The sequence below is a fragment of the Protobothrops mucrosquamatus genome, unplaced genomic scaffold (genome assembly GCF_001527695.2).
Source record: "Protobothrops mucrosquamatus isolate PMUCROS unplaced genomic scaffold, P.Mucros_1.0 scaffold515, whole genome shotgun sequence".
Classification (NCBI taxonomy): Eukaryota; Metazoa; Chordata; class Lepidosauria; order Squamata; family Viperidae; genus Protobothrops; species Protobothrops mucrosquamatus.
In genome coordinates this window covers 422,015-437,631 of record NW_015386828.1, presented here as the reverse complement: position 1 = coordinate 437,631, position 15,617 = coordinate 422,015, and the positions used below count along the sequence as shown (strand labels likewise).

The window sequence follows — 15,617 nt, the reverse complement described above, 5'->3', positions numbered from 1 at the left end:
ATATATACACATATATACACACATATATATATACACTCAAGATTAGGCAAAATGTATGATCACTTTTCCTACATTCCCTTTTATATTGGAATTCAGCAAAGGGATTATATTTGGGCCTGTATACATATATCTTGAGTGTTTTTTTGATGCACCCTGTCGGCCCAAATATGGGAGGAAGAAATCTCCTTCCCTGGTCTCTTCCCTCCCTGATACAGCTGACAAAGTGAGAAAGAGCCTGTGGCCTAGAGGTCAACACAGCTGACTAATGTGCAAGCAGCCCAGGTTCGAATCTCAGAAGGGTATGTCTGGCTGATGAGAGCTAATCAGCTCGAAATAGCTATCCCAGTCCCTTAATTCTTTGTTAGCAACCCAAAAATTTAGGATATATATGTATGTGTGTGTGTGTGTGTGTGTGCGTGTGTACACACACACACACACATAGTTTGTATTATTGCTTAAGCTTTATGGAAAAATAGAAGTAAAAAAATAGAAGTAAAAAAGTTAAATAACAAAATGTAGGTGGAAAGTGAAGAACTCTCACAGCATACTGTATATGCAAAATAACCTACCTCAGAATTATTACAGCTTTTATGAATGTTAAACAGGAACTTAATTCTTTTTGTGCACTTGAAACAGAATATTAATTGAATTATATAAAATAAAGATACTGGGAGCAAGTGGGAAGAACTTACAAGCCTTTTGGCAGACACATTTAAAATAATATAATATTATGCCCTCTCTCTCTCTTTCTTCTCTTTGTAGTTGTAGAATGCTAAGTCAGATTAAGAAACCAGGACGATCCCCACCCTCTTTCTCTTCTGGAAGCAGATACAAACTTGTCTCTTCCAGATGGCCTTTGAGGATTAATTGTAACCAGCAATACCAAATAATTGCTAATTTAATTTTAGCCATTTTCTTAATATTGAAATTGGAAATTAGGTTGTGGCTTTTATTGATTTTAATGCTGACTTGCACAGCATTATACTGCATTTATACTGTAAATTCTTTACACAGCCTAGAGTCTGCTACATTTCTCACAATGCATGAGAAATAAAATACATTCAATCTGTGAAATGTTTCACTTAATTGTGCCTGTAGAAGTATGCCTTTGCATGTGCAAACTGTGTTTTCCTTTGAGTTACTGGTGATCACTATGGCTGGGTGCATGCAATACATTTGGCCCTAAAGAGAAAGGAGTCCCTGTGGATTTTCTCCGCTAGTCATAGCCAACTTTAGCGAACAGTGCTCATCTCTGTTTCAAGGTCCACTGAGCCAGCGCTATCCAAAGATGTTTCCACAGTCACATAGCTAGCATTACATCCTGGAGTGCTGTTACCTTTCCACCAAAAATGATACCTATTTATCTACTCGCATTTGAATGCTTTTGAACTGCTGCATTGGTGGGAGATAAGATAAGGATGGGAGTTCACCCATTGTGCAGCGTTCTGGCCTCAAACCTGGGCTGTCGGCTTTCCAGCTGGCAAACCCAGAGTCTTAACCACTGAGCATTTGCACTGCTCCCACTTTATTCCTAACTCCTGGTTTATTTATTTATCATTTAGAAATCACCCATTTCCTTACATAAACCTATTCTGGGCGATCTACAAGTATACATAAAAATATAAAAGCTATCTATAATTATTACAGTTAAAAAAAAGAATAAAATAATTTAAAAGATGGCAAGGGGCTTCAGGGTTCTGTGGACCCCAAGCAAGTAAGCAGAGACAGGTCTTTGAGCATTTTTACAAAAGGCCAGGGGAATCTTCTGCCTGTAGAATGGATGGAAAAGGGGGTCTGTTGTATGGCCTGGGTAGTGGGGGTGTCAACGTAGGATCAAAAATGTTTCTGCAAGCCAGGAAGATGTGTTTTTAGGGCTCTGCAATATGTACACTGATTTTCCTCTCACAGACACAGATACTTCAATATGTCATAAAAATCAGTACCAATCAATGAGGCTTTGTCAAAGGCTCTAGTACTACAGACACTATCTCTGCAATTCAAATGCTTATGGAGAAACACCGAGAAAAGCCACATTTGACTTTTCTCGACCTTGAAAAAGTATTTGGCCATGTTCCGCATTAGTTAATCTGGTATGTGCTATATGACCAAGGTGTACTTGAGCAACTGATAACATGGTCCAGATGCTGTATACAAATACCAGCAGTTTCGTGAGATGCATTGCCGGTCTTTCCTATAGCTTTCCTGTGAAAGTTGGTGTTCATGAAGGTTCAGAGTTAGCACCATTGCTGTTCATTCTCATCATGGATACTATCATAAAAGAACCGCAACAAGACATTTCCTGAATCTTGCTCTATGATGATGATGATGATGTCATCCTCGCAGCTACCACCACAGAATAACTGCAGCTGTATGCACAAACTGCCTGTGCCAATTTTCCCTGTGCCTCAACATCAAAAAGACTGAATATCTAGATTCCAGTCTTTAGCACTGCGACTGTACAAGTCAGCAATGAAGATCTAGTGAAGACCAACACCTTCTGTTTCCTAAGATCCCATCAAAAAAGTGATGGCAATATCAAAGACCAAGACTCCACAAGAGTATGCAATGCACGGTTATGCTGGAAGAAGATCATTGGTGTGCTTTGTGATTGACAGATGCCAATCTTTCCAAAATTGAAGGTGTATAAAACAATGAGGTGCCCAACAGTTCTACATGATGTTGAGTACCGACCAGTCACCAAATGTGTTGAGCACACTTTACACACCATGGAGAAGTGCAAGCTTCATCGATTGTCAGATTTTTTTCCCCTTGACCATGTCAGCAATGATGCAGTTTGGAAGCAAATGGGCACTGCACCAATACTGGAGAAAATATGGGAGAAATGCCTGTATGGCCATGTTATACAAGCAGCACCCCATATTGCCTTCCACTTTAAACAGATGGCAAGAGCCTGTTTGAAAGGACAAAGCAAAGATGGCAAGATACAATAAATGCAGATTTAAAAACTGCCCATTTGGACCTGGATGCTACATTTGATCATGCAAGATGGCGCTTGTTGACCCGAAAAGCAGACCCTGCGCCTGTGGGAAAAACACTAGGATGAGGATGATGAAGAAGAAGACACAGATGCTTCAGAAGGAAGACATAACTGATACATTTTCTGTTACTTATTTGTGTACATCTTTTTGTGCATGCACGTATACATTTATATATTCTGGGTACCCTTGATGAAATAATTCTTTTAATGGCATGGCACAATTATACCATCATAATACAGGCAGTAAACCTGGGCAAGGAAAAATTAATTAACATTCCATCTTACTTCAATATACAAGTTCATTGACATCTGTGAGGTCTAACCTAGGAAACATAGGGCAGTTTCTGTAATATCAGTTGCCTTTAGTTGCCTACACTAGAACATCTTTGTCTGTGACAACAGATATTTGGAAGTCTTGAGGTACAGAACATTTGTATAACAAAAAATAAATATGCTTCTATATAAAAACAAAGTTATCACTTGAGTTTTTATAATGTTGCAGAGCTTTGGAGCATGCCCATTACTTGGAATGATTGATGTAACCGAATTTAACATTTAAGCTTTTCCTTATTTGTAAAGAGAATGCAAAAGTAAGAAATCTTTTGATGCTATTTGTGAATGACCAGTCAATTCACTAATTTTGGTTGTGCCACCTTACGCTATGAGGTTATTTTATCGGGTTTCCCTTCTCTTCAGCAAAGCAGAAGAGCAAGCCGTTTATGAGGAAAGTACCTAAAAAGCAAAATGACCCATGTATCTCACATTTAATCATCACCTATATTTGTTTAGTCTTCTTGCTAAGACTTGACACCGACTTGATTGCACATAATCAATCACTTATATCACCTCTAGCTCAAAAAAGAACAAACTAATAATGTATTGCAACTGGATTTAGTTCAAGTCCCATTTTGTGGAAGTGAGTGATGGAAGAAATCCTCTGCTCTTCAAACAACCTGTAGTATTTTGTTGGAGAGGGAGGGGAAGATTTTTGTAATACCTTCATTTTTTCCCCTAAATTTGGCTAAAGTATTTGGGGTTATGAGTTACAGACTCTCTATTTGTTTTCCCAAGGATCTTGTGTTCTTTCATTAGGTTTTTGTTTCCTGAATAGTGCTTAATGTCTTGCACTAGGAATATGGAGGTCCAGTTTCTTACTGGGTGATGTTGCACTCTCCACTTTTCTCAGGCCAATATCTCATAAGGTTTCCATGGGAAAAAACCGAAGGAGGGATTCCAATGCATGCCCTCTTGAGCTTCTGAATGAAAGGCAGGATATAAATCTAATAAGCAGAACACAGTGGTGGTTTCTTTCTGATTTAGCAAGCCATGATTAAAGCAAAGCTTATTTAACATAAGGTGTGAAAACAGCCTAGACCAGAGGTCCACAACCCTTTGGCCACGGTTCCATGGAGAGAGGTTTTTCCATGGACCAGAGGGTGCGTGTTTTTGTGGGCTGCTTGCATCTCAAGGATGGGGCTTTGCTTGTTTGTGTGGCCCGGTTGCTGGCATGCAGTGGCCCGGTACTGGTCCATGGACCGGGGGTTGGGGACCCCTAGCCTAGACCCTTCCAAATGTGCAGTACTCAGAAATATCTTAATATAACATTTAGCCTTAAACAACCATCTCTTTTTTTAAATGTAGGATAAGCTGTCTTCAAAATGAGATTCTATTGAGTTTTATAAATAGTAGATTGTAGTTACTCAGTATTATTTTCAGACAGTAGTACTAGAAGGCAGGATACATAGTCAATTAGACATGTTCAACAAAAATACATTCTTATCTTAACAACTTTATTTAAATTTACTTTTCTGTTTTCACGCATTTCTTCTCCTACAGTATTACCTCATTTAATAAATATATATTTTAGTTACCATCAGGAACAAAAAATAACTATTGTAAACCATGATAGGCATAAGAAGTCAAAGGAGAAAAATGTTAGTGAAATTTAAACTTTCATGGAGAGAATTTTTCCAAATGTGGTATCAAAAATTTTAATGTGGGTATGGATGTGGTTTTTTAATATGTAATCCGAAAACATACAACTGCTCTCTCAAACTATAGGGAATATTTATGGATATTTGAACTATCACAAAATCTTGTAGAAAATGTGCCTAAATTTGAAAAACAGAATAGAGTTTGGTATGACCAAACAAATTCAAGGAAGTAACAAACATTTTTTTCTAGTTGCATATTAACTTAAGTCCCTAAAATGTCTATTTCTAAGAACGTTATGGTGTTTCTTGAACTTAGATTCTTATAAGTACCTTGTAGAAACTCTTCTTCTGGTACAATCTTAAAACAAAGGAACAACCACGTACAGATTTACAATATTGCCCGTCAACTTGAATCTACACACCAAAAGTTTCCAAGTATTGTTCATGGGCTCGAATTATTTATCCTCATAGCTGGATATGGAAGTTCCAGCCTGTAGAGAGCTTTGGAACATATCCATTACTTGTGATGACTGATGTAACAGAATTTAACATTTAATATTGCCTGAATTTTGAGGTCTGAACGGTTTTGCTGTAATATATGAGTTTTGAAATATTCTGTGCAAATCAGCTCTATTTTTATTAATAATTTAAACTTCCCTGCATAGTTTATACAAGCTGGAAACATTAATGACATGCTACCTTATTTTATCTGTTGGTAATAATCATATTCCTTTTGGCTAGATTATTGAACACACACATACACACACACACACACACACACACACACACACACACCACAAACATAAGTCTTCTGCTGTGTCCTATTTTATTTTCCCCCCTCTGCGATAGTCATTATTCTTTCATAAGTTATGGGGGGAAAGTTTAGGTTTTTTGTATTAATTATACTGACTTTTTTTAAATAAGAAAAAAGTAGCTTTGCAATATTTTTATAAGATTGCTTCCCTCTGCCCCCCCCCCAAAAAAAGCCAAAGCGATTTTTGTTTTGTCAGTCTTATAACAGAAAATGCCTGTGGCCATGATGAAGACCCTACTTAGCCTATCATAACAGATGGTGCAACAATTTGCACTCTAAACAGCTGTTTCAGGTACATCCTCTGTCTGCAACTAGCTAAAGTTGCTGAGTCCTTTCCTGGAATTATGTAGCTGCCCTCTGTAACTGCCAAGTGGTCTTGAAAAATGATAGTCCTATCATTTTTAAGCTTTAAGGCAGGGGTCTTCAAACTTGACCCTTTTATGACTTGTGGACTTCAACTCCCAGAATTCCTCAGCCAGCATGCCTTATGATGTTTGCCAACAAGTTAGATATAGGACAGTAGTAGATTTAAATAAGTTATAGATCAGGGGTGTCAAACTGCCAGCCCGCGGGCCGGATGCATCATAGCAAAACCGCGCCCACCCCATTGCCGGCAATGGCATAAAAGTCACAGTATGTCGCAACCCGTCACATGACATTGCGAGTTTGACACCCCTGTTATAGATGATAATCTTTACACATCCATGATCTCTAAACCTAGGCTCTGGATTAAGACTAACCATTCCTGAGAGGCTCCAAAAGATTATGGAAAAAAAGCTCAAGTTGTTCTCAGATCTGTACCTACAAACTACAGAAAATTCTGCATGCAAAGTCTGAATATAATCATTGTGACAATTCATGTTTTGTTCCAGAAATGTTATCCAAAAGTAGCCCAATTATGTAATAATTATTAAAGCATGTATCCTCTTTGAATAATTCCTTCACCTTCAGAATATAGTATAACTAATCTACCTGTTGGCAAAGCAACTGGTCCATTTCCAGGAAACTTTAAAGAGGATAGTTCAACCTTTCTTTAAGGGACTGAGAGTTTATAAGACAAAATCTGACAAGCAAGACCAGGTCATCTAAAAACAAGGGACTCCTAGTTGAAATATCTCAAACCTTTACAAAAGTTTTTTTTTTAATCACTATGAGATTCTCTCTGCTGTCAGTTAGAATCTTGACAAATCCAGGACAAAAATCCAGTAAAAAGAACTTCAAAAATCAATGTTCTGTTCTAAAAACCAGGTATAAGACAACTTTCCTTACTAGAATTATTTGGATAAGTCTATCACCTGACTGACCTACATACATAATCCCATGTTCAATATTGGATTTGATGCAATGAAACTATACTTATCTAGGCTAATAAGTGAAATAAAGTGAAAAAGGTAAAAAATAACAACAGGAAGGAAAATGGTAGACGAAACTCATAAAATTATGAAAGCAATTAAAACATGAGAAGAGGTTTACTTCCTATATAGCAAGAATTTGCTGAATAAGAATAGAAAGGATAAGAAAAGCATCTTTGTAATGAAAGGGAAGCAAAAAAGACATCATATCATGAAGGGAATGAGACGTTTCATAGAATGACAATAACAATGAAATAACATCAAACAAAAACTTTTTGGACTTTTTATTGTAAAAGAGACAATTTTTAAAGTTATGGCTGTTTCTCTCCCTTTTGTTTTCTGTTGCTGTTCTACAAATACCAGCTGAGTTGCTGGAATCATGGGGATGAATAAATCATGTTCAAACAGACAATTCATCAGCCATTTTTGCACTGCATCAGCCAACCTGTCCTGCATGTTAGCTTTCCAGGAAAGGAAAGTGGTTGTGAGCCATCAGTTAATTACTCATAACTTGAGTTCACTTTGCTGATAAACAAACTTTTAGTAGGCAAAGCCCTAACTTAGGCACAAAGCATAGATAGCAAACTAAGGCATAAGCCTTGTAAGAATCAACATGGCTCAAACCACGAGTTCAAATGGTGAACTCCTGGGCAGATCCCATCGAGTAATGTCCCAAATACATTTTTCATAGTTATGTCTACCTGCAGGGTAGACAATTTTGAAGATCTGACATTTTAAATGACAATTCCCACAACACAAAGCAGTATGGGAATTCTCGGGATTACCATCCAAAACATTTAAGAGCACTAAATTAATCTATCACATGTTTAATAGCTACAAAGGGAAATGTATTTTTGTTATTCTTTTCAAATAATAAACCTTTAGTTTCTCTTTGTACAATTTGTTATAATGACATCACTTTGAAATTAGCATTTTTAGAATTAGAAATTTTGAAAATTACTTTCAGGAAGTTTTGAAATAACAGCAATTTCAATATTGATGACAATAATGATAAGAGCCAATTTGGTCTAGTGGTTAAAGCATCAGGCTAGAAACTTGCAAACTGTGATTTGTGCTCCTGCTTTAGGCATGAAAGTCAGCTAGATTACTTTGGGGCAGTCATTCTCCCTCAGCCCACCTCACCCCACAGGATTGTTGTGGCGGAGAAAATAGGAAGGAGTACTAGGTGTGTTCCCCATCTTGAGTTATTTATAAAAATAATAACAGTGGGATAAAAAAATCTAAAATAAATAAAAGCCCACCATAAGATTTGAAGCACAAAGTTATAGAAGCACTTACATTTGCATTGGGAACACTTCCACTAACACAGATGACATCTTGTTTTTGAATTGTTAGTACCTCTTTTGAAAGCTTCAATCGGATTTCATAGGCATTTTCAGATATTTCATCATATAGCAAAGCAATTCCAGTTTTTGTCTGTAAAGCAAAATAATATCAGAGATCAAAATGACAGACTTTTGAGCATGTTTCTTTTCAAAATGATATGGTTGTCTCTATAATGCCCGATGTGCCTATCTATAATAATAGATATTCCTCATCTATTTCTTCAGAGCAGAGTGTTAAGAAGTTACAGGAAGATTTTTAGGGGAAGTATTCCAGGTTCCATGATATTGATACCACTGATACCAAATTTAGTTCTTATATACAGGCAAAATTACACAGCACAACTGATAAAAAGGGCTCATCTAATTCCATTCACATTTTGACAGAAAAGACCAATTCTTCTACATTGCCCTCTAAAATCATTTATTAAACCTCCACCATTTCCAACGTAACATTGCTGTTGCAGTTTCTTCCCAATGCTAGGCAACAAAACTATTTTAACCATTTTAGAAAATAACCTCAAATTCTAAAAATAGCTTGTCTAAATCACCTTGCCATGCAGCAAAAGGAAAAAAAAATCTAGATTGCATTACAGCATCTACTCAAGTAAAGGTGTTTACTTTGGGATATTGAGATATTTCTTGGCAAGCAGATAACTTACAGGAAATGCTTGTCTTACACCCACCAATTCAGCAATGATCGAAACTTATGGTGGTGCTGAAAAAATGGATTTACCATCAGTCCTCAAAATTCCCACTATCAAAGTATCCCCATGATCGCATGACTGTGAACCAGATATTCAGGTGCCTGGCTCATGCTAACATCACAGTGAACAACGTCACATGATTGCCATTTGCGAACTTGCTGGCTTTCCACAAGCAAAGTCAATGGGGAAGTCAGCAGGGAAGATTATAAGTTCCCCAGTAGAATAGAATAGAGCTGGAAGGGACCTTGGAGGTCTTCTAGTCCAGCTTCCTGCTCAAGCAGGAGGACCTATACCATCTCAGACAAGTGACTGTCTAGCCTCTTCTTAAAAATCTCCAGTGATGGAGCGCTCACGATTTCTGGAGGCAAGCTCTTCCACTGGTTAATTGTCCCCATTATCAGGAAGTTTCTCCTTAATTCCAGGTTGCTTCTCTCCTTGATCAGTTTCCAACCATTGTTTCTTGTCCTGCCCTCTGGTGCTTTGGTGAATAACGTGACCCCCCACTTCTTGGTGGCAGCCCCTCAAATACGAATGCTGCTATCATGTCTCCCCTATTTTTTCTTTTCTTTAGACTAGCCAAACTTAAGTCCTGCAGCCATTCTTCATATGTTTTAGTCTCCAGGCCTTGGATCATCTTAGTTGTCTCTCCTACTGATTTCCTCCCAAAGAATTCTACTTTGGATTACAAGGTCCATAGCATCCCCCATCTGCAGCACCACTCTCCTTCCTGCAGTCTCTGCTGACCCACCCAAGGTCTTGGCCGGCCTCCTCACAACACCCCCTGTGCTCTTGCCTCTTCCCATTTAACGACTCACACTTCCTGGGATTACAATGGCAATCAGTACTGCTGTTGCTAAGCAATGCAGTTACATGATGTCACATTTTAAGACTGCACTGCTTAGCAATGGCACTGCTGGTCCCAAGTGCCACCATAACCTGAGGACCTCTATTATCTTTGGACAGCACAAGAATAATATATTTGATCTCACTTCCTTCAGGGTTCTACAAAACTACTACAGAGGTTTGACCTTAGATTTAAAAACATTTCTCCAATCAAAGATTTTTTTTTATTTAGTATAAAAGTAAAACTCTGGGGGGGGGAGCATATCTGAATTAAAATTGAAAATAAGCACTGCATTAAATTTTCTAAAGTAGGACTGAATGGATAACATTTCGATATTATGCAGGAAGTCAGTAGGAAACAAGAAGACTTCTGACCCAGTATTCATTTTTTATCTATCATTATATTGAACATACAAGTAGAAATGTCAGGTATCAGCAAAGGAGGCAACAAAGTAATAAAAATTATTGCATGCTTTTTGATTTAGATAAAGTATACGATAAACTTGAATTATGGAACATTTTATGTGAATATGGAGTTGAAGGTTGGTTGATGAATGTGATAAGAGTAGTATATAATGGAAATAAAGCATGCAGGTGATATTAGCTCAATGCCGAGCCAGAAGCATAAAAAAGATATGTAAGATCCTTTTGTTATTTAACTAGACAGCCCATGACCAATTGGGCCAACCTTTCAAGGATATTTCCTTACTTAAATAGAGAATCAGTCCCTCCCTCCCTCCCTCCCTCTCTCTCTCTCTCTCTCTCTCTCTCTCTCTCTCTCTCCCTCCCTCTCATTTTGAGTCATTTTGAATATTTAGTCTCTTTAAAAATCCTCAAAACAGTTTATAAGAGATTGAAAATTCATAAAATAAATAATAATCTGCAGGTGTTTTATGTTGGCAAATAACCATGCATTGTCTTGTGGTCAATAAATAATGGTAGGATGCATCTCCTACTGAAGGAGGGAAATAGCTCACAATGGATTTGGTGTCCAAACTGAGATAAAGAGGTTTTCTTTATATCCTAGCCGACTCCAGGCTTCAGAAAGGAGATATTTCATTTGTATATGAACACAAGGGGGGGGGAATACCTTCTCAAATATAATCAAAAGTAGCAGCTATACTTTCATCAGAATGAAACTATAATATGCCCTCATCTTTTATGTGGACAAGCTATGCTTTGATGTAGCTTTAGAATAATGAACAACCATGTCTTCTTAATTTGAAGGAACTGCTCTTGTAATTTGGGCACACTCTGCAAACATAATGAATTAGAAAAGCATGGTTCTGACAATGATGACAATGACTAAGGCAGATAGGCAAACTCAAAGAGATTACTGGTAATGGCTTTGGAAGAGTTACAGGTTACTAAAAGGAATATGTCAAAATCCTGCACATTTCTCTATACATCACAGGGCACCAACTCAGCAGCATTTAATTAACTAACTGCTTTTATGCCTAGAGAGCCAATGTGGTCTTCTAATTAAGATATTGGACTAGTATCAGGAAGATCCAAACTCAAGTGTACTTTCAGTCATAAAAATTCATAGGGTCTTCTTTCAGCCCAACTACCCAGCACTGTTGATGGAAAAAGGAGGAGTACCATATACATTGCTGTTGCTCCTGAATTTAAAAAGTGTAATTGAAAAGCTCTGATTATCTCATCTGACACTTTCTATGCAGAGACAATCATGACAGAGGGAAAGGGAGGAAAATAGTAAGAGTGGAGGGAGAGATTTAAAAACACCAACAGGAGGCTGGAAGGGAAGGAAGATGCAATAGTTATCCTAGTCTGAGAAAGAAAGCCAAAAGCTTGCCAGTGTTTTGCAAGCTACAATATTTTACAAGCAATTTAAGATTATTTAAGGCATGAAAATACCCTTCATTTTTTTTAATCTCACTTTGGTGAATGGCAGTGGCAGTCTTCAAAATGAAACTCCCACATCAGGAATTGTGCAATGATAAATAATCAATGTGAAATAGATTTATTTCATAAAATTGTAAGAAATTGTCATTGTTCTATATGCTATGTAAGTTAAATTAATATGCATATTAATTTCTTCCCTAATCATAGCACCAATGAAACCACTGGGGAAGATGGGGTTGCACAAATATCATGTTAGGGACTTGTGGTATCAGAATGTGGGATTTTGTTAGAGAATTCTTGACATCAAACTTAATGAGTGCATGTGGAGAGAAATGGTATGATGAAAGCAAGATTTTCTAAGTTATGCAAATTTCCTCTTCTGAACAGATGTCATATATCAGTGGTGGCGAACCTATGGCACGGGTGCCAGAGGCGGCACTTGGAGCCCTCTCTGTGGGCACACGTGCTGTTGCCCCAGCCTTGCCTCCCTCCGCGACCCCCTCCTCTCCAGCAGCCCCCCTGAAGGAGAGTTGCCCCTGAGCGTGGCCCACACGGAGCAGTCCAGCCAAGGACATGGCAGCCAGGCAGCGTAGACAAGACTCTGCCCTGACACCCCATCATGCAGTTGATGCTGCAGGGTGCGGGCAGAGAGTATGGCCGCCATAGCGCTGCTGGTCTGCCTGGGAGATCTGCGGCGGGCGCTGGAGGCAGTGAGTGGCCCTGTGGACAGGTGGGGCAGGGGATGGGGGGCAGAGCGGGGGTGGGGCAGGGGGTGGAGTGGGGCAGGGGCCAGTTTTTGGGCACTCGGTCTCTAAAAGGTTCGCCATCACTGTCATATATGCATATAGGGATTCTTCAAAAAGTTAGGTATATATACTTTAATACAATCCACCCATATTCTCTGAAATCAACTAAGGCGAGGGGCTTCTTAATATATGTTGGGCATAATAAATACTTCATTCTCAGTTCTTTAGACACAACTAGACCTGAGTAACATCTTACAAAATAAGCCGTGGGGGAATAAGACTGAGTAAAAATGCTGCACATAGTGGAGAGTGGTGGTGGTGGAGGGATTCCCTAGCCTTTTTTTTAAAAAAAGGGTATAACTAGTTCTTACCATATCGTATCTCATACATAATTATGTGTATGAAAATTGTTAGGGGCTGTCTTTATTTATTTTCCTCTTTTAGGTAAGATACACAAAATAACAATCTTACTTTTATCCTGAAAAAATTTTTTAGGCCACCTCAGCAGGACTGCTCCCCTTGCCCAGTAAATCTTGCTTCATTTGCATGTCCGTTAAGTATTCATGATGGACAGTATATAAGGGTGTAGGTCTATACATATGTTGCATATAGTATGTTTAAATGTGTGTTATGTATGTGAACACTTTGAGAGCAAGCAATTAAATTTCATTTTTAATGTGTGTTATTGTGCCCGCAGTAAAAAATGACAATAAAGGTTGTCTGTCTGTCTGTCTATCTGTCATCTATCTATCTATCTATCTATCTATCTATCTATCTATCTATCTATCTATCTATCTATCTATCTATCTATCTATCTATCTATCTATCTATCTATCTATCGAAATTTCCCCCTGAACTTGCCCTTTTTGCACCGAGCCTGGAGTGAATTCACCAGAGGAAGAGATATGAACATTTTGATTTGCAATCCTTAGGATGAAATCTATATCTTGCCTTCATTAACTCTTTTACGTCAAAATGCAAAATAATCTATCTCAGAGCACATGATCTTCAAAAGTATTGAGGCCATTCAATACATGTCCACTGAGATGTAACACCCAATATACAAAAATCCTGAACGGGATAAGGTTAAATAATCTTATACAGGTAATTCTCAGTTAACAACCAGTAACTATTCAAAATTACAATAACACTGCATGAGGAGGCTTATGACCAGTATTCAAAGTTGCAGCCGTTGCAGCATCCCCAATGTCACATGATCACCATTTGTGACCTCCACTGTCGACTTCCAACGAAGTCAATGGGAAAGCTGGCGGGAGGTCACAATTGATGATCACATGATGTCATGCTTAGCAACCATGCAGGGTTTGTTTAATGACCACAGCTGGAACTGCCTGAACTGCTGCTGCAAGTCAGGGTGGTCACATGATGTTGTACTCTACAACTGTGTCTCTTAGATGATGGAGTTCACAGTCCAAATTACTCTACTTAACCAAGGACTACCCGTAACAAAAACTATGTGTAGAAAAAAAAACTGAGTTAATACAGCATAGTAAGGAATAAATAAACCCAGCTCTCAAATAATCCGACATTTGTAAAAAGATGATAAACAAATTTCATAAAATATATGGGGCATGATCTTACATCTCAAAAATCTTGAATTGGTATCTTGAGGCTGTAAGGATCTGGATGGGAAGATATACACTGAAGTTGAATCCCAACAAAACAAACTTGCAGAGTGTCCATAAACCAGCCGGCTGTCTACTTTGGTAATGACTGTGGACAGGGTGTCACTCTCCCTGAAGGAGCAGAACGGAAAACTGGAGATCCTTCTAAACTTTTGGCTACTGCAGGATAAGCAGGTGGAAGGTATGTTTAGAGCTTTCAAGAGAGAATACTTCAAGAAGATCCTCACCTTCCTTGAGATGGCCAGGCATCTCCAAAATTCTTGGGTTAGTAGATTCTGGAAGGAGAGGAACATTGTAGAGGGTATATAGGATGCAGGAATCTGTAACTACAGCTGTTTTAATAAAAGTAGCTTTAAGTGCACACAGTATGTTTTTTAATCTAATCTACATTATGGGCCAACGTCAGTCTTCCAAGTTTGAATGTCTTTCCCTTCACTCTTTTTCTTCCTGTGAAGTGGAAGGATGGCGCTGTCTGAGCCATTTTTATAAACTACTTTCTTACTCGGACTCAAAACATATTTACCTGATAATTGCCTTGGTAATAGATGTTCCTTCTGTTCTCCTTCAAGGCCATCCTCTATACTCTCTACAAGTATATACTTGAAGGGATGAGAACATAATCTCATTCATGGTGTTACAACAATGAAGATGATTATCTGGTCTGGAAACTGGCATGGGTCTTGTGGTCTGGGCATTGGCTCTAAAAAACTGACACTATAGGCTGTTGAACTCATTTCTCTCTTTTGGCTTCTAGCATGGCATCAAAGTGACACATGCTGTTTGAAAGATGTTCTTGCCTTATCTAGGATATTGGGGTTTTTTTTATGTCCTAGAGGCATTCTATGATAGATTGCAGACTTTTTTTACCCAGAACCTGACATGGTGGTTCAATAATTTCAGTACCAGATAGCACACTGGGAGTGGTTTTCTTGTTATTCCTAAGATGGACACTCTACTTGTATGTTCAGAAAATGATTAATGCTCTTGAAAACCATGTGATGCTTGGTTGCTTTGAAAGAAATGGGAGATGGGTTAAAGTAATGTTTGTGTGTGGGGGGTCTGAATGTTATGACACAATCATATGATCTATTAGCCTTCCACCCATCTGTAAATGGAGATTTAATTTAATTTAATTTAATTTAATTTAATTTAATAATTTAATTTAATAATAATTTAATAATTTAATAATTTAATTTATATACCGCCCTTCTCCCGTAGGACTCAGGGCGGTGCACAGCATATTAAAACAGACAAACAAAATACATCAAAGAACAAAAAAAACCCCCATAAAACCAAATTAAAAGCCAAATATTCGAAGCTGTGTGTCAATTAAAATTTTCTTAAAATCATCCCTACCTAAAATCCTCC

The 15,617-nt window shown here is 38.0% G+C and overlaps 1 protein-coding gene across 1 annotated transcript in view; it reads right to left on the bottom strand.

Annotated features, from left to right (window-relative positions):
- SNTG2 (syntrophin gamma 2) overlaps positions 1 to 15,617 on the bottom strand; it is a 214,003-nt gene that overhangs the window by 131,672 nt on the left and 66,714 nt on the right. The window contains exon 4 of the mRNA XM_015816873.1: positions 8,398 to 8,535. Coding sequence (XP_015672359.1) covers positions 8,398 to 8,535 — 138 coding nt within the window. The remainder of the gene's footprint in view (positions 1 to 8,397; positions 8,536 to 15,617) is intronic.